At 57.4% G+C, this 25,589-nt stretch overlaps 1 protein-coding gene across 6 annotated transcripts in view; it reads left to right on the top strand.

Moving 5' to 3' along the window:
* TMCC2 (transmembrane and coiled-coil domain family 2) overlaps positions 1-22,593 on the top strand; it is a 38,394-nt gene extending 15,801 nt beyond the window's left edge. For 4 of the 6 annotated variants that reach the window (XM_055420043.2, XM_055420044.2, XM_088845136.1 and 1 more), the window contains 3 exons: positions 18,527-19,467; positions 20,839-20,974; positions 21,214-22,593. In XM_055420043.2, the coding sequence (XP_055276018.1) occupies positions 18,527-19,467; positions 20,839-20,974; positions 21,214-21,525 (1,389 nt within the window). In that variant the 3' untranslated portion in view covers positions 21,526-22,593. Of the gene's footprint in view, positions 1-10,115; positions 10,301-11,070; positions 11,254-18,526; positions 19,468-20,838; positions 20,975-21,213 lie in introns of those variants that run through there. The other 2 variants (XM_088845137.1, XM_088845138.1) reach the window with 2 other exon arrangements.
* The last annotated feature ends 2,996 nt before the right edge of the window (positions 22,594-25,589 follow it).

The raw sequence follows: 25,589 nt of genomic DNA on the forward strand, positions 1-25,589 counted from the left end.
ACTGCAGAGACGTCTGTGCCAAGAATGAGATCTGGATGTGTCGGCTGAAGGGAAAACGTGGCTTTGTGGAAGGAAGGGAGACCCAGAGGGAACTAGCAGCAGGAACCAAGTTGTTCAGCCTTTCATGAGCAAGTTTTTTTGTTTGTTTTGGGTTAGTTTTGGCCATGCAGCACAGCTTACAGTATCTTAGTTCCCCCACCGGGGCTTGAACCTGGGCCCCAGCAGTGAAAATGCCACGCCCTAACCAGTGGACTGCTACAGAATTCCCGGTGAACAAGTATTTTATTTGCAGCAGCCACCAGGCCCGCCTCTTGCTGCTGAGTCAGTGGATACCTTTTAAAAGTCACTGTAGAACAATCCTAAAACAGGGTCTCTGATCCTGGAGCCGTTTCACAGAGAACGTGGGCATTGTAGTCCTGAAGCTGTCTGAGCAGATGGAGTGGCTGCACAGCGGGCAGTCTTGGAGGCTGGCAAAGTTTGTTGCTGTTTGCTGAGTGGAAATACAGGGGGCTGCGGGGACGGGAGGGCATCAACTGGGGAGTTTTTCCACGAGGTTCATGTTTGGTCTTCACACTGCCCCCAAGACATCCAGAAGGCAGACAGGGTGGAAGACATGACTGCAGACTCTTGGGTGAGCTCACTGGGGGATGGTTCTCTAGGTGCAGGATGGAAGTGGGGAGAATGGTTATTCCTGTGACTGTTTTTTATCCTTATTTAGAAGGTTCATCTTTCCAAAGCTTTGTCACCTGTGTTGTTCAGTCGCTCAGCCACATCCAGCTCTTTGTGCCCCATGAACTACAGCTCGCCAAGCTTCCCCGTCCTTCACTGTCTCCTGGAGCTTGGTCAAACTCATGTCTGTTGAGGTGGTGATGCCATCCAACCATCTTATTCTCTGTTGTCCCCTTCTCCTGCCTTCAATCTTTCCCAGCACCAGGGTCTTTCCTAATGAGTCGACTCTTCACATCAGGTGGCCAAAGTATTGGAGTTTCAACTTCAACATCAGACCTTCCAATGAATATTCAGGACTGATTTCCTTTAGGATGGACTGGTTGGATCTCCTTGCAGTCCAAGGGACTCTCAAGAATCTTCTGCAACAACACAGTTCAAAAGCATCAATTCTTTAGGGCATCAGCCTTCTTTAGGGTCCAACTCTCACATCCATACATGACTACTGGAAAAACCATAGCTTTGACTGTACAGACCTTTGTCAGCAAAGTAATGTCTCTGCTTTTTAATATGCTGTCTAGATTGGTCATAGCTTTTCTTCCAAGGAGCAAGCGCCTTTTAACTTCATGGCTGCAGTCACCATCTGCAGTGAGTTTGGAGCCCAAGAAAATGAAGTCTGTCACCATTTCCATTGTTTCCCCATCTATTTGCCATGAAGTGATGGGACTGGATGCCATGGTCTTAGTTTTTTGAATGCTGAGTTTTAAGCCAGCTTTTTCACTCTCCTCTTTCACTTTCATCAAGAGGTTCTTTAGTTCCTCTTTGCTTTCTTCATAAGGGTAATGTCATCTGCATATCTGAAGTTGTTGATATTTCGCCCAGCAATCTTGATTCTAGCTTGTGGTTCATCCAGCCTGGTCTTTCTCATGATGTACTCTGCATATAAGTTCAATAAGCAGGGTGACAATATACAGCCTTGACGTACTCTCTTTCTCAATTTGGAACTGGTCTGCTGTTCCATGTCTGGTTGCAACTGTTGCTTCTTGACTTGCATACAGGTTTTGTAGGAGACAGGAAAGGTGGTCTGGTAGTCCCATCTCTTTAGGAGTTTTTCACAGTTTGTTGTGATCCACACAGTCAGAGGTTTTAGCATAGTCAATGAAGCAGAAGTAGATGTTTTTCTGGAATTCTCTTGCTTTTTCTATGATCCAATGGATGTTGGCAATTTGATCTCTGGTTCCTCTGCCTTTTCTAAATCCAGCTTGAACACCTGGGAGTTCTTGGTTCACGTACTGTTGAAGCCTGGCTTGGAGAATTTTGAGCATTACTTTACTAGCATGCGAAATGAGTGTAGTTGTGCAGTAGTTTGTCTTTGGCGTTGCCTTTCTTTGAGATTGAAATGAAAACTGACCTTTTCCAGTTCTGTGGCCACTGCTGAGTTTTTCAAATTTGCTGGCATATTGAGTGCAGCACTTTCACAGCATCATCTTTTAGGATTTGAAAGAGCTCAACTGGAATTCCATCACCTCCACTAGCTTTGTTTGCAGTGATGCTTCTTAAGGCCCACTTGACTTCACATTCCAGGATGGCTGGCTCTAGGTGAGTGATCACACCATCGTGATTATCTGGGTCGTGAAGATCTTTTTTTATCACTCTTCTGTGTATTCTTGCCACCGCTTCCTAATATCTTCTGCTTCTGTTAGATCTGTACCATTTCTGTCCTTTATCGAGCCCATCTTTGCATGAAGTGTTCCCTTGGTATCTCTATGTTTCTTGGCGAGACCTCTAGTCTTTCTCATTCTGTTGCCTGGTTAATCCTGATGTTGCCAGAGCAATACTGTTATCTCTGTTTTATAGGTGAGCAGACTGAGATCTAGAGGAATCAGGAGGCTGCTTGCCTAAGGGCACCTGGCTAGTCTGTGGTAGAGATGCGACTAGGCGCTGTGTTTCTAGCATGTCCACAAGACCAAACTGAGATCTGAAGTCTCTAAAACTGCCAGGGACCTTTTGTGCAGCACCCGTGGTGAGCAGGTTGCCTTTGCCCAAGGACAATGACTTTATCTCTTGGTTGCCGTTTCCCCTTCTGTGTACATCCCTTCTGACCCAGTACTGTCCCCCAGGAATGGGTGTGGCCCTGGGGGATCCTGAGAAGAGAGGGTGCCTTCACGTCCTGTGGAAAGGGGTCTTCCAGGCATCAGCGAACCCCATGGTCAGCCAACTCCCTGAAACGCAGAGGCCCTTGGCTGATGTGCGAAGCTGGTGGTGGTCCCGCCCTGGTCTCTGGGCGTGAATAGAAGGGATTCTTCTCTCTCTAGTAAACACAGTCCCACATGCTCTCTGCCAGCTCCCTGGTGATTACTAGCATCTATTTTTAATTCATAAGCCTCCCCCACTACCCACACCCCTTGCCATTGTTTAGAAACCAGCAGCTGACTCTCAGCCCAGAGCCAGCCCTGCCAGGGGTTGAATTACCGATACACCCTGGAGGCAGCTTCAGGTCCTCAGCTGTCCTGAGAGGCTCAGCCCAGCCCCTCCCTAGGAAAGCTGGGGACCTGGAGCCCCATGGAAGGCAGGGTGCAGCAGAGGCACAGAGAGGGGTTCGTAGGCCCAGGAAGCCGCTCAGCCCTGGTGATGTGGTTTGCCTCAAGATCCACCTTAAGACTGTGCCTTCAGTGATTCCCCTTTCAAAACAGAAACAGATTGTCATCTCAGCCTCGCCATTCTGCTTTCTACTATTGGTGTGACACTGAACAAGATAACCACTCTTATATCTAGAAAGCAGATACATGACGTTATCGTCATTGGCGCACTGGGACACTGGCAGATGAGTAGAGAAGGCAGTGGCATCCGGGTTCCCCGTTTGCATGTGGTCTTAACCTCTGGAAACCTGGGCCCTGGCGGTTCCAGCAGGAACCACTGGTGGTATGTGCAGTGGCAATAGTTAGGCCGCTTGGTTCCTCAGCAGAGAGGCCTCACCCTCTTCTCAGACTCTCTTTTGTCAAGCAGCAATTCTTAGAAAACGTAGTGCACTGTAAGGAAAGCCTAACAACTCTTCTGTCCTGCCTTGATAACCTGCTCCCAGACTTTCAGAGAGTGGATTCGTCATTGCAGGGGTCAGAGACTTGTTTTCCCTTTCTCCCAAGTTGGGCTGGGTCATTGCTTCCCTCTTCGCCTTGTTCAGAAACTCACCATAGCTGTTGTTTCATGGAAGGCTTGAGCTGGGTGCTGCAGCGGGAGGGTCTCTGGAGAGGGAGAGCCTGGCGTGCTCACAGCTCACAGCCGGCTCTGCCAGCTTGGCCCTGACCTTGCCCTGGTCATCCTTTCCTGTCTGTGCAGAGAGGCTGGTCCCCCTAAGGACGAGGCACGGCACAGGTTGGGGGGTGGATGTCCAAAGCTCACAGAGGGTGTCCAGAGCCTTAGGAGACTGGCACGGATTGCCCAGTGGCCAGAGGACTTCAGCAACAGGCCAGTCTGTGGCCTCTGGCTTTGAGGGCAGGCAGGGTGGGAGAGAGGCCCGGTGCTGCACGGAGGGCGTGGAGATGATGTCGTCATGGATCTTCGCTGTGACCTCACTGAGGTGTTATCTCCAGGTCCCAGACGGGGAGGCCAGGGGCGGTCCGCCCATTGCGTAAACCAGAGCTCTGGACGGCCTGTTTGGTACACTCTGGCCAGATTTATCCAATAACAAGATTTCCTCTCTGCTCTGGTAAATAAGAAGCATAAACAAGCACCCCTGTTTACTGGCAGGAATGGCAAGTGAGGGGCCACCCTCAAACCTAGGCTGCTGCCAAGAAGACGGATTTTGGCAGGCGTCAGGGGGCCTGGTTTATTTATGGCTGGGAGCCGGTTTGGAGGTGGTTGGGGCCCGCTCTGCTGAGTGAGGTTTCCGAACATGTCCCCCCGGCACGGGGAGGCTGGCCTGTTCGTCTGCAAGGCCTGCTGATGTGTGTGAGCGGCCAGGTTCCCTGAGAGGCCGAGGGCCCCGTCTGCCTGCCTGTCCACACCAGCACGTCCACCTTCAGAGCCGCATCAGCGTCCCTGGGTGCACGCCGGGTCCGCCAGCCCGAGCTCAGCCCCGGTGGCCGGGAGGACGGCTGCCCTCTCCCGTCGTCTTCTCTCCCCTCCTCGCTTCCTCTGTGTTGGGGGCTCTCAGACGGGGCACCCAGCCCAGCCCGGCGGCCCCCGGCTGGCGCCTCAGTGCTTCACCGCGGGCTGCTGCTTGCTGTCAGTGTCTGCCGCTGCTGAGCCGCTCAGGCTCGTCCGGCTCTGCAGCCCCACGGACAGCAGCCCGCCAGGCTCCCCGCCCCGGGACTCTCCAGGCAAGAGCGCCGGAGTGGGCCGCCATCGCCTTCTCCGGTCTCAGTGCTTAAAAGCCCCTGTCTCCCAGTGTGTTTGTGGCGGCTGGTGCGCTAAGACGCTCTTCCTTTAGTCAGGTTTGAGTGCCCCACGTTCAGGTGAAACCCCTGTGCCTTTTAGGGGTCCTCTCCAATCAGGAGAGGGGTCAAGAAAATGGAGGACTCTTCCCTGTACTCCCCACTGACAGCAGAGGTTGTAAGCAGCAGCCTCTTTAGAGCAGGATTTGGGGCTCAGTTGGCCCAGGAGGCCACCGGCCTCTGGAACTAGCTTTACTCATCTTTTCCGCACTGGCATCCATGACTCTTTCCAGATAGAAAGTACCCAGCGTCCCCCAGGTTAGCTCTGGCTTCTGGGAATACAGCATCCCCCCTGGGTATGGGGGTGAAGCTAGATAACGTCCAGCTTACCTAGCAAGGCCTAGATGACATGCCTTCCCACCACACCTGACTCCAAGCCCTGCCCCAGGGGGGTGAGGTGCTTCCAGCCCAGACACAGGCGGGAGGCCCCATCAGGCCCAGCCTTCCCCCTCAGGAGCCTCAGCCCCTTGCACCTGGTCCAGTGCCCAGGGGGTGGTGTGCCCAGGGCTCAAGTGTCAGCCCCCAACGCCCGTGCTGATGACAACAGCAAGAGGAGGCTCTGTCTTTGGCTTCTGCTGATGGGGAGCCGGCACTGGTGGTGTGGGCCGGGTCACGGGAGCTGGCCTGGGTCTCCCCCGCCACCGGGCACATTCCTGTGTGGATCCAGCACATCCCTGTGATGTGAAACCTGACCCTGGTCCCCTCTGGTGCCAGATGAGGCAATGGAAATACAGTATTGTTTACCCGATCCCTGCTCCGCCTCTTCTTGCTCTTCAAAGGCACAGTTTAGGCTTTCTACCTGTGCTGCAGGGCAGAGGACCCTGAAACAGGAGCAGGGAGGCTGCATACACCACTGCATTCCTTCCAGGCTCCAAGGAACCCAGGGCTCTCCCGAGCTGCAGTGGGGGGCGGGGGGGCAGGGAGCGAAGTTCCGGGTACAGGGGCCTTCTCTGACCTCCTTCTGTCTCCAGTGACAGGCCCCAGTGTGCCAGGCGGCGGGTCTGGCTATTCTCTGCCTCCCTACCCCTCCACTGCTGCAGCCCCTACACCCATACCCTCCACACTTTGAGTCTGCTGCCCCTGCTGCTTTCGTCTCTTGGACCTTGCTCCAGGTCTCGGTTTGGGAAGTGTGCTCACTGCATCCTTTTCAACCTCTTCAGATGGCCCACCACCGGGACCCCAAGCTGGGCCAATATCTACAGCTAGTGAATAATTCAGCGTGCTCCGCAGAAGCTAAATCAGATCCTAGGTGATACTGTAACCAGAAGGCCTCCTTTGGGTGGCCGGAAAGGCGAACCCTGCCCTGGAAAGGAAAGTGCTCTGTAATGTTAACTTCATTATATAAGGTTTCTTCAGCGCCTGAGAAGGCAGCTTCAGACGCAGATATAATCTGGGCGCCGTGCCTGTCTACTGGCTTTGTGGGCACCCCCAGTCCATGCCAGCCCTGGCCTTTGATGTCCCTTTCAGCCTCCTGGCCCTGGCACTCGTTGGGCAGCGTGCTGCACTTTGCAGACTGCTTTGCTCTCACATACATTTCTCTTTGAATTCCTGTCAGTTCGTGGTAAACTCTGATCCCCTGAGTCAACAGGATGCCCCGAGAGTTCTGTGTTTCAGTCCTCTGCTTCTAGAAAGGGGTCATTCTAAATTTTTCTTGGCAAGTAGGGTGGGATGGAGGGTGCTCTGCTTCCTCAAAACTCCCCCCAAAGGAGAGGCTGCTTCCTCTCTGGGTCACTTTCTTCCAGGCCTGTCCCCGGTATCTCCTCCCCCAGGAAGGTCGAGTGGCTATAGGAGGCGTGGAATCCTACCTTCCTGGCACCAATTCTGATTTTCCTAAAAGTGACCTTAGGTGTGTGGTCGTGTCCGCTGCTCAGCGTCTGGCTTGTGACCATGCCTGAGCAGGACTCTGTAACATGAGTGTCCGTGGCATTAGACAGGCCGGGAACCTGAGGGCGGAAGAGATGGCTGCCCCTCCCTCCCCAGAAGCAGCTGCGAGGTGGCATGGAGCACGTGCCCAGCAGTAGCCCACCGTGGCCCTCCCGGTCTGCTTTCCCAGCTCGTGTGGCCGATCCTCTCCACGTGCTCCTAGGAAATGCACCCACATTGGTTGTTGCAGTTCACCCTGAAGAAGATGCCCGTTTCTCCTGTGTGTTCCCAGGAGGAAGCAGGGCTCCTGGGTGACTGGAGCTTCTGAGAAAGTGCACTGACTGGCTGGCTGTAAGAGACAGTGTTAGGGGAGGGACCGCTGAGGCCTGACCATTTCCTGCCCCTCGTTTCTGAGAGGTGAGCCCTGGAGCAGCGGCTCACCTTTTATAGAGGAATCGTGACTGGGAAATTTTCACTGCACATTTGAAGCCTGAAGGTTTTTTTTAAGGCCTCACCTGGTATTTGAAATAACTAAATTTAGCTACTCTTCAGCATGTGCCTTTGCTCCCAAAGCCCATGACTTCTCAGGTTTCCCACCCTTCAGAATGTGTCTGTGGCGTGTGCTCCTTTCCCCCAAGAGAAAGAAAACTAGGTAGGAAGGTTTGAAATAAGGTTTAAAATGTGTGTGTTGGGTGGGGGTGTGGGGGGGAACCTGAAGAATAACAGTAAGGGCAAAGGAAGAAAAAAATGGAAGAAAAAAGGGGCACAGAGTGAAAACGAGAGGACGAGGAAGCTAAGGGAACCCAGGGGAAGAGAGGGCTGAGGCCTGCGGGGCGTGCAGAGGAAGGCCGGCCCCTTCCAGGACGCTGGGGCCCATCAGTGGCTCGGGTCGGGGGCTCACGCGGGCGAGCGGAGAGAGCCAGGCATGCCTGTGAAGGGCCAGCGACTGCCCTGCCCCGCTCAGATGGGGCCCGCCCCTGCCAGGCCAGAGGGGAGGTGGCCCGGTGGCCAGGAGTTGGTGGCGGATACCCAGGGCACCTCCTCTCTGTGCGAGGACAGACGCCTGGGGCTCCCGTGGTCGCAGAGCCTGTCGCTGCTCCGTGTCCGCCTGCCCCTCTCTCAGCTCTGCTCCATGTGTAGCTACTTTCTGGCTTTGTCCGTCCCAAGTGCACGCTTCCACGCACCTCCTAGAGTGACTGTGTGTGTGTGTGTGTGTGTGTACATACTCGTGTGAAGGGGCCTCAGGACTCATGCATTTCAGTAAAACGTAAGATGTGTCAGGTATTTTTTCTCACGTTCCCCTTTGACCCCCAGTGTAGCCCTGGGAGGTAACAGTCATATGTACGGTTTTGCAGCTGAGAAAACTGGGATGCAGCTGCAGGGCTCAGCTCAGCCACCCTCTCCTCCGGCTCCTGATGCCGCCCGCCAGTCTCGTCCCTGAGGCCTCTTTCTCCAGGCCGCTGCTTTGCGGTGCTGCCGCCTCTTCTTGCTGTTGTGAAGGGGTGTGAACAGGGCTTGTGGAGGGCACGTCAGGAGCGAGTTGTGGGGGCGAGGATTTATATCGGGCCTCCAGACCTGACCCTCGGCCTTGCCACTGAAAGACAGGTCTGCCCCCCAGGGAGCGAGATGTCTTCCTGCAACACATTCCCTTCTGCTGGAACCTTCCAAGCCCTGCTTTCACCTGCTCTGCCCAGTGCAGTTGTGGACACTGCGTCTCACTGTACCGACCTGACCCTGGCCCCATTGCCGGTATGGGACCCCACCGCATCATGGTGCCCTGGGCTCCGCTCCTTACCCCTAGAACAGGAAGCTCTGCATCCTTGGCAGATCTGGGGATGTTTCAAACACGTAAGGACAAGAACCGACACTCGAGGAGAAGGGACCTTGCCCGGCAGACGCCCGCAGCTCCTTTTGTCTCTTCACTTGCCCAGAGCTCCGCCCTCCTTTCTCCTGCTCTCCAGTTATCGTGCTGGTGGGTGAGGTGTCCCTGCAGGTGAGCTGAGCCTCCCCTCAGGGGGATGCCAGACGCCTCCTCAGGGTCTTCCTGGTGGTGCAGTGAGGCCTGGAAGGGACTTCTTCCTGGTGATTCTGAGCCTTCCTGATGCCGGCAGCCGGGAGTGAGATTGCACGGTGTCGTGAGAGCCCCAGCGCTCGGCTGACTCAGCCCCCTCCTCGCTTCTGGGCTCCTGCCTCCGGGGCTGCCTCAGACAGAGTGCAGTAGATGGCGTGCCTTCCATCTCTGCTCAGTGGGGTAGGTCAGGTGGTCCTCATACACAGGTCTTATGCTAGGCACAGTGGAGGGCCGGATACAGTTAAGATCTGACGCCTGCCTGTCTCAGAGCATTACGACTCATTTATGCAAGAGGAGCAGTGCACAGCGCCCAAAGAAAGAGAGAAAGTGGAGTCGCTCAGTCGTGTCTGACTCTGCGACCCCATGGACTGTAACCCACCAGGCTCCTCTGTCCATGGGATTCTCCAGGCAGGAGTCCTGGAGTGGGCTGCCATTTCCTTCTCCAGAGGATCTTCCCAACCCAGGGATTGAACCCTGGTGTCCTGCACTGCAGGCAGACGCTTTACCGTCTGAGCCACCAGGGAAGCATGAAGTGAAAATCAAGTGCCATAGGCGGGAGGTCATTTACAGATGAGGGGAGCTGCTGAAAGTGTTCCTGACCCCATGTGTCCCTGACTGCACATGCTTGAAAAAGAAAGTAAAGTGTTAGTTGCTCGGTTGTGTCCAACTCTTTGCAACCCCATGGACTGTAGCCCACCAGGCTTCTCTGTCTATGGGATTTTCTGGGCAAGAACGCTGGAGTGGGTTGCCATGCCCTCCTCCAGGGGACCTTCCCGACCCAGGGATTGAACCTGGGTCTCCCGCTTGAGCCGGCCCCCAAACTGGGACCTGTGTGCTGTGCCCTCACTGGGCTGCTGTCCTCGCAGACCCCAGGTCATCGCCACCACAAATGTTTGTAAGGTTTCCCCCAGCCTGGGGTGTGGGGACTCGTGCTCTTGGTGTTTTGGCTGAGGGCCCTGCCATTGGGGCCTGGAGATAGCACTGGGCCCTTATCTGGGTGCACCTTCTTGAACCGGGGACCGCCCCGTCAGCATGAGCCATGCCGATCCTTCGTATTTAAGCCCCGGGTCCTTCGTCAGGCCCCAATGGGCACAGAATCTGCGTCATCTCTGACTGATCCTGCTGTGTGAGGCTGTCCTTGGACCCAGCAGACCCTGCACCCTGCCGGCCACCCGGCGCCCTCCTGTGGATCTCTGGCCCCCTCTGCTGGCCACTCACAGGATTTCTTGCTGGGACTGGCAAGATGAAGTCCAAGGAAGAGAAGGCTGTGAGTTTGCCATCCATCTTTTATCTTGGGCGCTTTTGCTAGGGGGTGGGGTGAGGAAAGGGAAGCGGAAGCTAGTGGTGCCCAGCACAGAAAGGAGATTTCTAGGATCTCAAAGAAGAGAAAGTCCCCAGGTGAGGCTGGCTGCTGTCCTGCAGACAGCCACTGGAGTAGGGAGGATGTCTGGGGATGAGGGTGCCTTCAGCTGTGGGCAGGGCCGCAGGGAGAGGGGCAGAGGACCTCGTTCTGACCCGGCCTTGTTGGGATCTGTCAGGGAGTCCCCTCCAGGCTCCAGCCTTTATGGCTTCAAAGAGCTTGCCTCCACCCCGGAAACCTGGCTAGAAGGTGTGCTTCTATTCTGAGGCTGATGAAGGGAGTCAATGGCACCATGCCTGTTTGTGAGAGGGCTTTCTGAGGGCGAGAAGCGTCTGCCCCCATGCATGACAAGTGGGAGAGGCCGAGCATGCTTCTGGACGGGTGAAAGATGCAGGAACCATATCACCACGTGCTCTGTAACCTGCCTGCAGGCAGGAGTTGCTGTTGGTCACACCCAGATGTCCTCTTACACGTTGGACTCAGAGTGGCAACAGCTGGCCTCGGGACAGGCAGCATGGAGGGGGCCCCTCATCGGAGCTCGGTCCCCCTGCTCCGTGATCTCCCTTCCTCCTCCCAGATGGGAAGGAGCAGCTGTGAGCCCTGGGGCGGGGGGGAGGGGTGGGGGGATCTCCCCGAGCAATCCACCCCTAATCCCCAGGCCTGGCCTCAGACCGGAGATGGCGGGTGCAGAGCCCGGGAGCTCTGGGACACCTGCTCGCAGAGCCTGGCTTCCCTTGGCCAGCCCAGTGCTGCTCCGGGACTGTGACCCTGGGGGCCTGGCACCGCCTGCAGAAGGCTGGGCCCTCAGAGCCCCTGGCACCCCAGTGCCAGCCCGGCTGCGGGAAGCAGTGCCCACGCAGGTGAGGCCCCGGTGGGGGCGGGGGCGGGAGAGACAGTTTGTCAGATGAGTCGGGTTTCCCACGTTCTCGGGGTGCAGCCCCTTTCCGCTGGTGTCTGTGTGAGAAAGATGCGAGAGGGAGCAGGGCTGACCAGCAGGCCTCCACGCCTGGGCCGCTGGCCATGGCAGGGCCCTGGGGTTGGGGGAGGGGACTCCGGCCAGAGCCCTGCAGAAACCAGCCGCCATGTGTCACTCCGCTCAGGCCACAGGAGCCGCCGTGACATTAGGCGGAAGGGGATCGCAGGCCGCCCGCTGGACAGAAGGCCATTGTGCTCAGCAGCGCAAAAGGAGGCCGCCAAGCCGAGGGTGTGGTTCCGACCAGAACTGGGGGTGGGCCTCAAGGAAAGGACTGGCATCCGAGGGCTGGGTGAGAGCTGTGACATTCTGCCGGGCAGAGTTGCCCCTATGACCAGGGTGGGTGGGCACCCTTGGGGCTGCCAGGGAAGGCTGGTCAAAGCCTCACTGAGTGCCCAGCTGCCTGGAGATCGTGGGCACTGCACAGGACGCGGAGGGGTGAGTCTCCCCATCTGTGTGGACTTGGCCCTGCAGTCCCTGGTGGCAGGGTAAAGCTCCTGGCTAATCCGCTGAGGGCGGGGTGCCAGGAGGACAGGGCGCTGCATGAGGCGCCCGCCCTCGAATCCCTGGGGCCTCACTGCAGGAGTTCCTCCTCCTCTTCTCCAGACCCAGGTGTGTGCGTATGCTCCCCCACGTGTGCCCCTTTATCCAAACACTGGCCTCCCTGCCTCGGGAGCAGAGCCGCTTCGGCTCCCAGGCGCCAAGGGAAGGTGATGCCCTCCCCTCCCCACTCTCGCCTTCCCGGACCTCCCCGCTGGCTTGGGCTGGCAGTCATTATGCTCCAGAGCTGGGGTGAGTGGCCTCACACGCCTGCCTGTCCCTCACAGCAGGAGAAAGAGCCCGCAGGCCACGCCTGCTGATCCGGGAGAACGGGCCAGCCCCCGACTCAGGGCCCAGGGTTGGCGTCCTCCTCCCAGCCTGCTCCGGCCCGAGCGTCAGGTCGGGACGGGAGACATCAGGTTGCCTCCCTCCCAGCTTCATCACAAGGGCAGAGGGGTGTTAGCCTGCCATGACTGCCCCTCTCCACCCTAGCCTGACTCCCCTCCCTTTCCCTTGGGGAGCCAGTGGAAGAGGAATCCATGTGCTCGCCACACTGAGAAAGGTGCTCAGATCACAGTCACAGGGCCAGGAGTCAGCAGATGGAGGCATCTCTGCTGAGTCACCCCGACCCACAGCCCCGTTACCCTTTCCTGCGGGGCTCTCAGCCTCTGCTGCCCAGGCCTTGCCCAGGGATAGTACCCTGTGTGGGCTCGGCCCGCCCAGCCAGACCCACGGACAAGGCGGGACGGACGCCTGACTCCATTGCTCTCAACCCTGGAAGGGGACTGCAGGCCACCTGGCCCAGGATGTCAGGGCCACCCTGACCTCCTAAAGGGAAGCAGAGGAGCCCCAACACTTCCCCCCCCAACTTTTTTTTTTCCGAAAAGAGACCTTAGCTTTGGCTTTTCAACTCCTGAACAGGGAGCTAGAACAGGAAGGCCCCGACTTCTGTGTCAGCCTGCTCTGGGGACCCCGACAGGAGCACTCTGTAAATGTAGGCAGGGCTGTTGTCCCCAGAGAGGGGGACAGGCTGGGAACCTGGGAGCGCAGGTGTGACTGCGTGTGTGGTGCATCCTGAAGAATGTTTATGATGTACTGTTGCCGGGGAAACTGACCCATGACACACTAGTGCCCTTCCCCTCTGCACGGACAAGCTTCATGGATGCCTCAGAGACCTGGGCTGCCGGGCTAGCATGTGGGAGGAAGACCCGTGTCCAGTCGGGTTAACCCAAGGATGTGCGTTCAGGCCCTCGAGGAGCTGGGAGGCCTGGGGAAGCTGGGCCAGGAGCCCTGTAATCTGGCGGAGCGCCTGATCCGGCTTCACTGGGTGCTGCTGGAAGGGGGCAGGGAGGAGAGTCTGAGGTGCTATGAGCCTTGTCTGGGGGTGCTCCCAGGGGCATGTGGAGGGGTCTCACCCGAGCAAGGAGACAAGTAGGGAGAGTTGTATCCCAGACGTAGGCAGTGCCCCCACTTTGGTTCTTCCAGAACGTTCATCAGCGGTTCTGGGACCGTGGTGTCCATGACCTCAGCCCTGGCTGTTGGTCACCCTGAGCAGGGAGCACCGCAGACTGCTGGTAGCCTTCTGGCCACCTTGTGCAGATAGGGGTCGTGGAAGAAGCATGGCTCACCCTTCATGGTTCGCCTCTTCTTAGAACTTGCCCCGCACCCGACGGCGCTCAGGGATTCATTGTGGGGCCAGGTACCTGCAGAGTGTCCGTCCTCTAGATGGGAGAGTGGGGAGAGGAGGCCTTGGTGCTGGCGGCTGGGCCTGGACAGAGGGCTGGGGCCCATGTGGCTCACCCAGCGCCGTGCTCCGGGGCCAGTGGGCCCTGGGAGTTTTCTCCTGCTTAGCCACCTGGAGCTCGGCGATCTGTATTGCTCCTCTTTTGAGTGAGTGAATTAGAGCTTCTGCTGTGTTCAGAATGTGGCTGTAAGAGGAAGGAGCCAGACACCCTCTTGCCACCCACTCTGTAACAGGAATGGGCTGGACCTGCAGCGCAGGCTGGCAGGTTGAGGACCAGGCCTCGCACACCCAGGCTGTGCCGCCCCGTCACCTCTGTCTAGTGCCAGAGCGCTTTCATCATCCCCAGAGGAATCCTGGACCCGTTACGCAGTCCCTCCCCACTTCTCCCTTCCCCAGCCCCTGGCCGCCATTAGTCTGCCTTCTGTCACTAAGAATTTAACCATTCTGGACATGTTATATAGAAGGAATATGACCTTTAGTATCTGGTTTCTTTTGCTTAGTGTTCTTGAGGTTTATCCGTGTTGTGGCGTTGATCAGTCTTTCTTCATTCTGTATAGTCAAGTAACATTCCATTGACTGTACTAGTTTTGCCTGCCCGTTGTCCAGTGATCAGTGGACATTTGAATTGTGTCCACCACCCTTTGGCTAGTGTAAATAGTGCTGCTGTGAACAAGTGTGCACCAGTGCTTGTTTAAATACCCGCCTTCAATTCCTTCGGGTGTACCTAGGAGTGGGGTTGCTGGGTCATATGATAAGTCTGTGTTTAACCTTTTGAGGAACCTCCAAACTGTGTTCCACAGTGGATGCACCATTTTACATTCCTGCTAGCAAGGTGTGAAGGTTCTGGTTTCCCCACATCCTTGGCAACACTTGTTACTTCCCTTTTTAAATTAAAGCTGTCCTGGCGGGTGTGCACTGTCAGCTGATTGTGACTTGTCTCTGTGCCCCGAGGCTGTACCGTGGTGATTCTCCTCACAGTCTCATTTCATTCCCCCGACAATCTGTCAAGGTGGGTAGAATTACCCCTTCTTTTCCTAGATGAGAAAGCTGAGTCCCAGAAAAGTTAATGACATATCCGAAGGCAAACAGCCGGTAAGGGACAGAGCCAGCGTTCTAAGCCAGTGTCCACTTGCACCCTTAGAGCCCTTTCTAGCGGCCTGCCTGGGCCCTGTACCCTGTCTCGTTGCGATTCAAATCTCATTCTCCTCCGGGGCTGCTTGTTGCCGCCCTCTTAACAGCTTTCTCGTCTTTTCCTCCTAATACTCTAATTTGCTTCCTTTGTCTCTGCCCGTCTGTCTGCAGCCTCCTTGGCTCTCTTTTCCTGGTGACCCTGTTTTTCTTTGGTTCTAAAAGGGTGCTGCAGGCTTGGGGGACTTGCTGGGGGACGTGAGGGGGTGGAGAACTCCCTACTTGCCTCCCTCGGGGGAGACGGAGGAAGAAAATGGGGTGTTCTGTAACCTGAGGTGACCAGAGGCTGCAGGCATTGTAGACTGCAGTGGAGGGGCGGGAGGGAGCTGGAGCCCTGCTGCGGGACCCCCAGGCTTGAGTCTGGGCCCCACGGCAGAGAAGAGGGCCGGCTGGTGAGGAAGAGCTCACCACCAAGCCCTGCTGGTTTCCTGGAGTGTCTGTTCTCTCATTCACGGGATTTTATAGCCAGTTTCAACTCTGCTTTTCTACTTGTAAGCTAGACAGCCGCCAGATCGAGGGGTAAAAGGCTCAGAGCTGCCAGGATGGAGCCAGGACAGGCAGGCAATTTGCCGTCTTACACTCCCTTGTAATCCCAAGAACTTCTGCTTTTCACAGGTTTTTTGAGTCCCTGTCTCATTAGGTCTTCCCACACTCCTCCAGTGGGCGGACTCACGCGCTCCTCTTTATAAAGATGAGCCCAGGGACCAGCTAAGCACCAGGCAGTGAGGCAGCCAGATCACAATTGTTTCTGGTTGTTCTTTCTCCTGTGAAGAGAGGGGAAGACAGGAAAAGTGTTGAGTCTCTTTGGAAAGCACCTTCGGAAAGCGGCCTTATGAAGGGCTCAAGCTCTCTAACATATTATTGACTAGAGGGGAAGACAGGAAAAGTGTTGAGTCTCTTTGGAAAGCACCTTCGGAAAGCGGCCTTATGGAGGGCTCAGCTCTCTAACGCACTGTTGACTAGAGTTGTATGAACACATCCTGGTGGTTGCTGTTCCGTCGCTACATCGTGTCCAGCTCGTTGCGATCCCATGGACCGCAGCACGCCGGGCTGCCCTGTCCTTTACTGTCTCCCAGAAATTTTCTCAAACCCATGTCCATTGAGACGGTGATGCCATCCAGCCATCTCATCCTCTGTCTCCCCCTTCTCCTCCTGGCCTGAATCTTCCCCAGCATCAGGGTCTTTTCTGATGAGTCGGCTCTTCACATCAGGGGGCCAAAGTTGTGGAGTTCCAGCTTCAGCATCAGTGCTTCCGATGAATATTCAGGACTGATTTCCTTTAGGATTAACTGGTTGGATCTCCTTGCAGTCCAAGGGACTCTCAAGAGTCTTCTCCAGCACCACAGTTCAAAAGCATCAATTCTTTGGTGCTCAGCTTTCTTTACAGTACAACTCTCACATCCATACATGACTACCAGAAAAACCATACTGTCTTCCCTGGTGGCTCAGATGGTAAAGAATCTACCTGCAATACAGGAGACCCGGGTTTGGTCCCTGGGTCAGGAAGATCCCCTGGAGAAGGGAATTGCTACCCTCTCCAGTAGTATTCTTGCCTGAAGAATTCCATCGACAGAGGAGTCTGGCGGGCTACAGTCTGTGGGGTTGCAAAGAGTTGGACACGACTCCGTGACTAACACTTTCAACATCTTTTGTTACCCGAATGTTATTGACCAAAGAGGTTTCAATATCACTGTGCAGCAAATTGCCAGCCACAGCATTAGTTTCTGCAAAAATCCCCCAATCAATAATGAGTTAGTATTAAAAACTGTGTTGCTTATAGAATTTAATTTTGTCTCGTAGTTTCGATGATGAGTGAATTTTTTGGTATAATCTATTAAATAAACTTAATTTCCTCCACCACACAAAGTTGTGCTGCCAGACCCAGCCGGCACAGATGAGTAGCTCTGTGTGCCCACACTGTGCCAAGTGCCCTTGGACATCATGTGGCATGCCCCTCACCAGAGGCCTGAGTAGGGGGCGAGACCGAGGGTCAGGAAAGTCCAGAGGCAGTCTGTTTGCCGTCACTGTAGGGAACAGCACAGGAGGAAGGGGTTTAACTGCAGGATGCCGTTAGAAGTCAGGGTGATCGAGGAGACCTTGGGATCGGTGTGGGCCCCTCTGGTGTACAGAGTCATGAAGCACGTGGCAGAGGGCACGGGGACACGAGGGGAGACCCAAAGCTCATGTGGGAGGAAAGTCCGACTTTAGGAGGGATGGGAAGGGATGGTATTGTTCCCAGCATCCCCAGTGGTACCATGACCTGGAAGGCTGGAGAGGAAGCCCACAGGGGAGCCACCCTCCCCTGGCTCCGGAGTTTGGCAGGGCTGTTGTTTTTCATGGTGTTTTCCAATAACTTTGTACCTTGCGAGAAATGGAGCCCAGTGACTTCTGCCTGTAATTGGCACGGGCTGCTTCCGTTGTGTGAGCTGGAGGGGCCACTTTGTTTGTGTTTAACCCCTTCCCCCACGTATGCCTCATCCTGCCCCCACCACAGCATACACGTTGAGAGCGAACGATCTGACCCGGCCGCAGTCCTGGGGTGTGCTGTGTGTAAAAATACATGGGGTTGAGCCATTTCCTGCTGCTTCCGTTGCTGCATGGTGATAAGACACTTGGGGACTCGGCTGTGGACCGAGGTCCTCCAGCAGGCCGAGGGGGGTCTGGCCCTGGAGAGTGGGGCTCCAGGCTGGCCTGTTTCCATCCAGCCTGTCTCCCCCTCGCCCATCCTCTGTGCCCCTTCCTGCCCCTCACTCCCCGCCCCCCATCTTGTCTCCATCTCTGGGCTCCTCTCTCTGTGCTGCCCTGATGCACCCGGGGAGCCGCCTACCGGAGAGGAAAAGGCGCTGTCCGCTCCCCGCTGCCCATTCAGCTCCTTCCACGCTGGGCGGCAGGTGTCCCCAGGCCCCTCGCCTGGGCCCTGCGTCCCTCGGCCTGTGGGTGCCTTCTGGGACCCAAGCCCCCCGAGACCCTACCGGCAGGCAGGGGCGTGTGCTCTTCGCCTGCTCCCGCGGGACAGGGTGGGCCCAGGCACCCCCACCGCCATGAAGCGCAAGAGGCTGCTGATGACTCCAGGGAGCAGCAAGGTAAGGGCAGGACGGGGAGAGGTGTCGGCAGAGCTGGGTGGCCTAGTGAGCCACACCCGGGAAGCCCACGTGGGAAAGTGGGGATTGCTTCCCAAGTGAGGCTCTGGTCAGCCTGAGAAAGAGGCCTGCTCCAGGCAGGAGCCTTATGGATGCTTGAGTCCAGAGGAACGGTGTGTCTGCTCCCTGAGAAATAACCCGGAATAACGGTGAAGCCTCGGGCCTGCTTGGTCCATGTGATGGGGCAGCAAGAGTCCTGGGCTGCCGGTTCTATCTTCCTGTAGCTGTTTATCCCCAGCCAACTTTCTTGAAGTCCCTGCGCCAAAGGAGGTGCAGGTCTGCCTAACTGCACGGCAGGGACATTGTGGGGATCAGGCAGGGGGCAGGTGTGCATGCCCTTCATAAATGGTGGTGGGAGGGGATTCTGTTGTCACTGCTGGGACTCTTTTGGACTCCTTCCTTAAAAACTTCCTATTCATCCTGCGTCCGTTTTCCAGGCAGCGAAACCAAGTCCAGAGGCTCCGGGGACCCAGGAGAGCCTCCTGCGGGCCCCCCTTCCCTCGGTTTGCTGATGGACTGTGGCTTCCTTTGCTTGCCTTCCTCCCCAGGTCGACAAGGGGGACTTCGTGGCCCTGAACCTTGCCGGCGGCCCCGGCCATGGTGACACCGATGGCCCCATCAGCTTGGACGTGCCAGACGGGGCCCCGGACCCCCAGCGGACCAAGGCGGCCATCGAGCACCTGCACCAGAAGATCCTGAAGATCACGGAGCAGATCAAGATCGAACAGGAGGCGCGGGACGACAACGTGGCGGAGTACCTGAAGCTGGCCAACAACGCCGACAAGCAGCAGGCGTCCCGCATCAAGCAGGTGTTCGAGAAGAAGAACCAGAAGTCGGCGCAGACCATCGCCCAGCTGCACAAGAAGCTGGAGCACTACCGCCGGCGCCTGAGGGAGATCGAGCAGAACGGGCCGTCGCGGCAGCCCAAGGACGTGCTGCGGGACATGCAGCAGGGCCTCAAGGACGTGGGCGCCAACGTGCGCGCGGGCATCAGCGGCTTCGGCGGCGGCGTGGTGGAGGGCGTCAAGGGCAGCCTCTCGGGGCTCTCGCAGGCCACGCACTCCGCCGTGGTGTCCAAGCCCCGGGAGTTCGCCAGCCTCATCCGGAACAAGTTCGGCAGCGCCGACAACATCGCGCACCTGAAGGACCCCCTGGACGACGGGCCCCCCGAGGAGGCGGCCCGGGCGCTGAGCGGCAGCGCCACGCTCGTGTCCAGCCCCAAGTACGCCAGCGACGACGAGTGCTCCAGCGCCAGCGCCAGCTCGGCGGGCGCGGGCAGCAACTCGGGGGCCGGGCCCGCCGCCGCGCCGGGGAGCCCCAAGTCCGGCCCGCTGTACGGGGGCCCCGGCAACGTGGACGCTGTGCTGGAAGAGCTGAGGGAGATCAAGGAGGGCCAGTCGCACCTGGAGGACTCCATGGAGGACCTGAAGGCGCAGCTGCAGAGGGACTACACCTACATGACCCAGTGCCTGCAGGAGGAGCGCTACAGGTGCGTGCCTCGCCCCGCCAGGGAGAGGGGCCGGATTTCGGGTTCAGTGGTGGAAGCAGACGCAGCATCTCCCAGCGCCCTGGGCTGCTGGAAGGGGCCAGGAGGAGGCCCCCGAGGAGCCTTCCACCAGCTTCCAGGGCAACTGGAAGATTGGATGACAGGGCCTCTGGAAGAAGCGTTGTGGCATCCCTACTTGATTACATGGTGGTTGTACAAAAGGGGACACCGAGGCAGGGGCCAGCTTCTTATCGGGAGAGACTCTGGCTGAGAGCACTGACCCCAGAGCCAGGTTGCCTGGGTTTGGATCCCAGCTCTGCTCTTCCCACTCTTCACCTTGGACAGAGTACTTGCTGTCTGCACCTGGTGCCCTCATCTGTGAAGCGGGAGTAACGAATCCCAGCTCACAGGGTTTGTGAGGACGGTATCTGTGCGGGTATATGGGCGGTTGGTGTGAACATCCCGCCGGAGTCACAAGCCAGCCTGGGATCAGCTGGAGCCCCCACCCCCTCCCTCTGCTGGCTCTGCTTCTGCTCTGCGCCTCTCCTGTGGCACTGGGCACTTGTTCCTTGGGATCCTTAGAAAGTTTTTCTTTGGATAGCACTTTTTCCCCTTGACATACTTGAAGAAGGTTTGGAAAATGGAGGGAGAAACCTGCCTGAAAACTCACTACCCCCACATAACAGTCATCCTCTGATATTTCGTGCCTTTGGAACAGGGATTGTGTGTCTATATCCCTGTGTCCCTGTTCCCCAGGAGGGCATCTTAGCCCAGGGCTTCAGGGCCCAGGTTGTTGAAGCAGTCAGTCTCTGACCCCTCCATTCACAGGCTCTGTGCTCTCAGGCAAGTTCCCCAATCTCTCTGTGCCTCAGACTTCTCATCTGTAACATGCAGATGGCGCCAGTCCTTATCCTGAAGGTTTGTGAGGAGGATCCTAGGAGATAATGTGGCTAAAGTGCCTACCACAGAGCCCACCTCTAAGAAAGGCTGTGTGTATACATGTGTGTGCTGAGTCGCTTCAGTTGTGTCCAACTCTGCGACCTTACGGACTTACCAGGCTCCTCTGTCCATGGGATTCTCCAGGCAAGAGTACAGGAGTAGGTTGCCATTTTCTTCTCCAGGGGATCTTCCCGACCCAGGGATCGAACCCACGTCTCTTCTGTCTCCTGCACTGGCAGGCGGGTTCTTTACCACTAACACCACCTGGGAAGCCTGCTGTGTACATAGTAGCTTTCTTGTTGCTGTTAAAATTGGACGGGGCTGGACACATGGGGTGGATTGAGTCATTGTTGAGAATGAGCGAAATTGACCCTGGTGGAGGAGATGGGAGACTTGGGGAGCAAGGGCTGGTGTCACATATTTTCCCTCTGTCAGGTACGAGCGGCTGGAGGAACAGCTCAATGACCTGACCGAACTTCACCAGAATGAGATGACCAACCTGAAGCAGGAGCTGGCCAGCATGGAGGAGAAGGTGGCCTACCAGTCCTACGAGAGGGCCCGGGACATCCAGGTACAATGGCCCCGAGAGGAAGCTGGGAGCGGGCTGCTTCTGCCCCTTCCCCTTAATCAAGACTTCCACTTCCCGTTAGCCTCTCCAAATAGTCAGCATTAAAGGACTGGGGCCCCTAGCTGCAGTTGACCACCCTCCGGAGTGGGGGCGCCCTGGGCATCGTCACCTCCTGAGGGGCAGATGGGGTTCAGACTGGAGGTCTCCCCACCCTAAGCTCGCCCGCCCCTGTGCCCCTGCAGGAGGCCGTGGAGTCCTGCCTGACCCGGGTCACCAAGCTGGAGCTCCAGCAGCAGCAGCAGCAGGTGGTACAGCTGGAGGGCGTGGAGAATGCCAACGCGCGGGCCCTGCTGGGCAAGTTCATCAATGTGATCCTGGCGCTCATGGCTGTGCTGCTGGTGTTCGTGTCCACTGTTGCCAGCTTCATCACGCCTCTCATGAAGACCCGCCTGCGCGTCTCCAGCACTGCCCTCCTGGCCCTCGCCCTCCTCCTGCTCTGGAAGCACTGGGACTCCCTCACCTACCTCCTGGAGCACGTGCTGCTGCCCAGCTGAGGGCCCCGTGCTCCCCCCAGCTCCCCGCTGGCTCCTGCTGCTCCAGGGGGGACCCTGGGGCTCCTGAGTCTGTGGGGCGTCTTCATGTGTCCAGTTTGACTTCCTGCCCAAACTGTCCGTCCTGGCGACTTCTGCCCCCTTCTCTGTGCGTGCTTCTTCTGTCTGATGCCTTCTCCCCGTTGGCCTGAAGGGAGCGTCGAGTGTAGCCCCCACAGGAGATGGGGGAGATGCCTGTGGCCACATGGAGCTGAGGACCCAGATGGACTGTTTGGATCGTTTACAGTCACAGCAGGACTTCTCCCAGCTGACGCAGACGCCTGGTGTCAGGAAGGCCGGAAGGCCGAAGAGAGCTTTCCTGGGGGGGAGCCCCCGCTCATGGAGATGGTCGGGATGAAGGCAGGAGCACGGGTGGCCTCCCTGGCCCAAGAGGCTCCCCAGCTCACCCCTCCCTCCTCCAGAGCTGGGTTCTGGGTGGGGCCCTTCTGGGATCTGAGGATGCCGGCTCTGCAGCCGGGTGGGTGCGGCTTTGGGTTTGTTTTCCCTCTTCTTCTTTCTGCCAGTCACTGGATCTGCTCTTCAGGGAAGGCGCCCCCGGGGGCCCCAAGCCTCAGCCCAAGCTCTTAGGGCTTTATTTATTTATTTATTTGTTCTTTGGTACCTTGTCCTGAGCTCCAGGGAGAGGTCCCCTGCCTGCCTCCCAGGTTCCCTCTCTGAAGCTAGGGCTGCGTCTTGGCCGTCGGGCATGTCCGTCGGTTTAGCTCTGGGTAGTCTGGGCTGGGGGTGGCCGGGCCGCCCAGCCCCACCCCCCGAGCTGCCCTCCAGCCTCTTTTATACGTCTGTTTATTTTGTATGTGTGTACTCATGTTGGGGAGGTCGTTGTGGCTGTATTTTTTAAGGCTCTGGAGTGTTGTGTGTGGTTTCTCTCCACATCCCAGTCTCCCCAGGGGCACTTCCAAGAAGAGAGGGGATCTCTCACCAAAGGAGAGAGAACCTCCTGGAAACAGGGGAGGGGAGTGCCTGCCAGTTGCTGTGGACCTTCCCGAGAAATAAATCCTCCAGATTTTCAAACCACCCTGTCTAGTGTTGGTTGATTAGGCTGTTTCCATGGAAACCACCGAGTTGCTGCCCAACACTCAAGCGTTCTGGGTAACGCAGACTAGACCTCACCTGTGGGCCCGAGACCTTCTTCCTTCCTCTGGGATCTGACGTCGGGCAGATCCAGCCTTCCCATTTGCTTTCTGCAGCCGAAGCGCTGGCCTCGGAGATAGGGGGTGAGATGGTGCCCACCCACTTTCGCCCCCACTGCTTTCTAGGAGGAGGGGAATTGGAGAGAAGCCACTGGAGGCCCGGAGGACAGCAGTCATGCCCAGGCATGGCCACAAGAGGGCAGCTGTGTCCTTACTCAGCACTTTCTTGGGTTTTAGTCCCAGAGAGGAGCATCGGTTGGAGTTGGCTTGGTCTTATTAATGCTGTGTAGACTCCAGTACTCTTGCCTGGAAAATCCCATGGGCGGAGGAACCTGGTAGGCTGCAGTCCATGGGGTCGCTAAGAGTCGGACACGACTGAGCGACTACACTTTCACTTTTCATTTTCATGCTTTGGAGAAGGAAATGGTAACCCACTCCAGTGTTCTTGCCTGGAGAATCCCAGGGATGGGGGAGCCTGGTGGGCTGATGTCTGTGGGGTTGCATGGAGTCAGACACGACTAAAGCGACTTAGCAGCAGCAGCAGCCAGAGCTGAGGTTCACCTGCTCACCAGTATCCGGAGCATAGAGGCCAAGCCCTCAGTGTCTGCCCTGACAGGGAAGGGCACCCACGGAAGGCACTGGATTCCCAGCTGGAAACCTGTGGGAGTCTGGTGGGCCCACCTGAGTCCCCTTGTGAGCAGGAGACGCCCCCGGCTTCATGGAAGTGGGAGGGGTGTAGCAAAAGCACCCCCCCAGCCGAGACCTGGCTCATAGTCAGTGCTCCTGTGGTCAGTTTCCGTCTCTCTGGGCCTCAGTTTCTGCATCTGTAACATGGGTGGATGAAGGGCTCTGACATCTGTGGTTCTGAATGTCTGAGAAGTCAAGTCACGGCTGTACCCACGGCCGCGGGCTTCAGGGGCCTTTAGGGGTGAAGGACTGTGCCCTTAATTGGATCAGAGTGAGTGCTGGGCTGGCACCTCCAGGAGGACAGCCGGACGGCTCACCTTCACCTTCTGTAACCAGGTGGGAGTCTCACCCGGTGACCTTGCAGGGCCTTCCAACAATGCCATTCCTGGGCCCCGCACCCAACTTCTCTTCCAGCCAAACACACACCTCCCTTGGGAGCCATGGGCTGCTGGGCCAGGAACCCGCATTCCTGGGCCCCAGGTGGGGGGTGGCTGCTCCGGGCTGCCAACATTTCACACATTCCTCCCCAAGGTCAGGTGCCTTTTCCGCACTGGTTCTTCAATGTCACTGCCAGCCGCAGTCCACACTGAGCGGGGGAGGGGGGGCATTCTCAGCAGATCCTGAGGCCGCGAAGCAAACAGCCTGAGGAGGGGGACGGCCACCGCCTACAGAGCCATCTTCTGCAAAAAAGAGGAACTAGCAGGCCTTATGTTGGCCTCTGTGACAAGGGGCTTCGCGCAAAGCCCAGCCTGACCGGGAGTTGAGTTTCCTTCTTCTGACGGTCGCTGCCCTTCTGTGTTTATGTCCGAGCCTCTCTGCACTCTGTAAACAGTGGACGAGTTGCTGTCGTCTGAATCCACCTGCCTCACCCGCCAGGGCTCACAGGGTGAGCTGCTGAATCAGGGCCCACTGTCCTCTGGACTGCAGAACAGCAGGCAGCCTTTGTCCAAAGTCGTGTGTCCTCTCAGCCCCAAGTCCCACACTGGGGTTCGGAGGGCTCGGCCTGGCCGGCACATCCGCGGCCTCAGCCACCCAGGGCAGGAGCAGAACTGCCTGGGGCCGGGGCTCCAGCAGCACTTGGCGGGCAGCTGGCCTGCCTGGAGCTAGCCTGTTTTCTGTGCCAGCCACGTGGAGACAGTGGAGCTGCAGCAGGTACAGCCTGGGCCAAGACCAAAGGCCTCCGACAGTAGGAGGCAGAGGGCGGCCACCTAACCCTCACCGTGCAGGGTTACTCAAGGGTGATTCCAGGGCCGGGCAGGAGAGACCTGGAGCCCCAGGGTGGGGGAGCTTTAGCCAGGGCACCTGCTGGATCCGTGTGGCAGGGCCTTCAAGTGGGGTCAGCTTTCCCGTGTAAGAGCCTGGGCTTTGGCACCTGCAGACCTGGGCTCAAATCCAGCACCACCACTCAGGTTAGACCAGGTCCCCAGTGTCTCCATTAGCCGCTTCCCCTGCCCATAGGAACGCAAACAATACCTGGCTCGCAGGTTTGGGGTGCAGGGAAGAAGACAAATTCTGTGTGTCAAGACCTTAGTCTGGTGCCTAGAACACGATAAAGAACTAACCCAAGGCAGTTATGACTCCTTCTCTTCCTGAAGTCAAGGAATGTTCAAGTGCAGAACTGCTCAGAGACGTCTACAGCAGACCCCACAGACACAAGCCTGGCCGAGGGTGACTGAGGAGGTCGTGGCCTTCAACGCCTGAAGGCCCGGTAGGGGAGCTCACAGCTCCCCTTCCCTGGTAGCTGAGAACCTGCTTATTCCAGACACCTTCACCCTAAGGCCTACAGACAAATCCAGTCCTAAGGAATCAGGCCCCAGCCTGAGACAGGACTAGGTGAGGCCTGCCTGACCCAGGTCCTGTGAGTGTGGGGGCCCTGCCTCCCCCAGACCATAGGCCCCGGCATGCACTTGAGAATCTGCATCTGGAGGCCCTGGTTAAGTGGTCACTCAGCCACTCAGCAGTAGCTGTGAGGCCGCGGGCTTCTGTCCTCCCGTCTGAAACAAGGACGCCTGGGCTGGACAAGGGGCAGGGCGCTCGTGAGGCTCAGAGAAGATGTGAAATGTGGGTGCCTGCTCTCCATGTTCCCGATCTCTCCCTGAGGCAGACACCTGTCGGGGTGCTGCTGGCAATCTGGAGCCCTCCTCACAGGGCTCTGACCTGCTCTGGGGCAGGGCTTCAGAAAGTGACCGG

This window comes from Moschus berezovskii, chromosome 17, assembly GCF_049115385.1.
Source record: "Moschus berezovskii isolate FMDL1 chromosome 17, NW_MosBer_1.0, whole genome shotgun sequence".
Lineage (NCBI taxonomy): Eukaryota > Metazoa > Chordata > Mammalia > Artiodactyla > Moschidae > Moschus > Moschus berezovskii.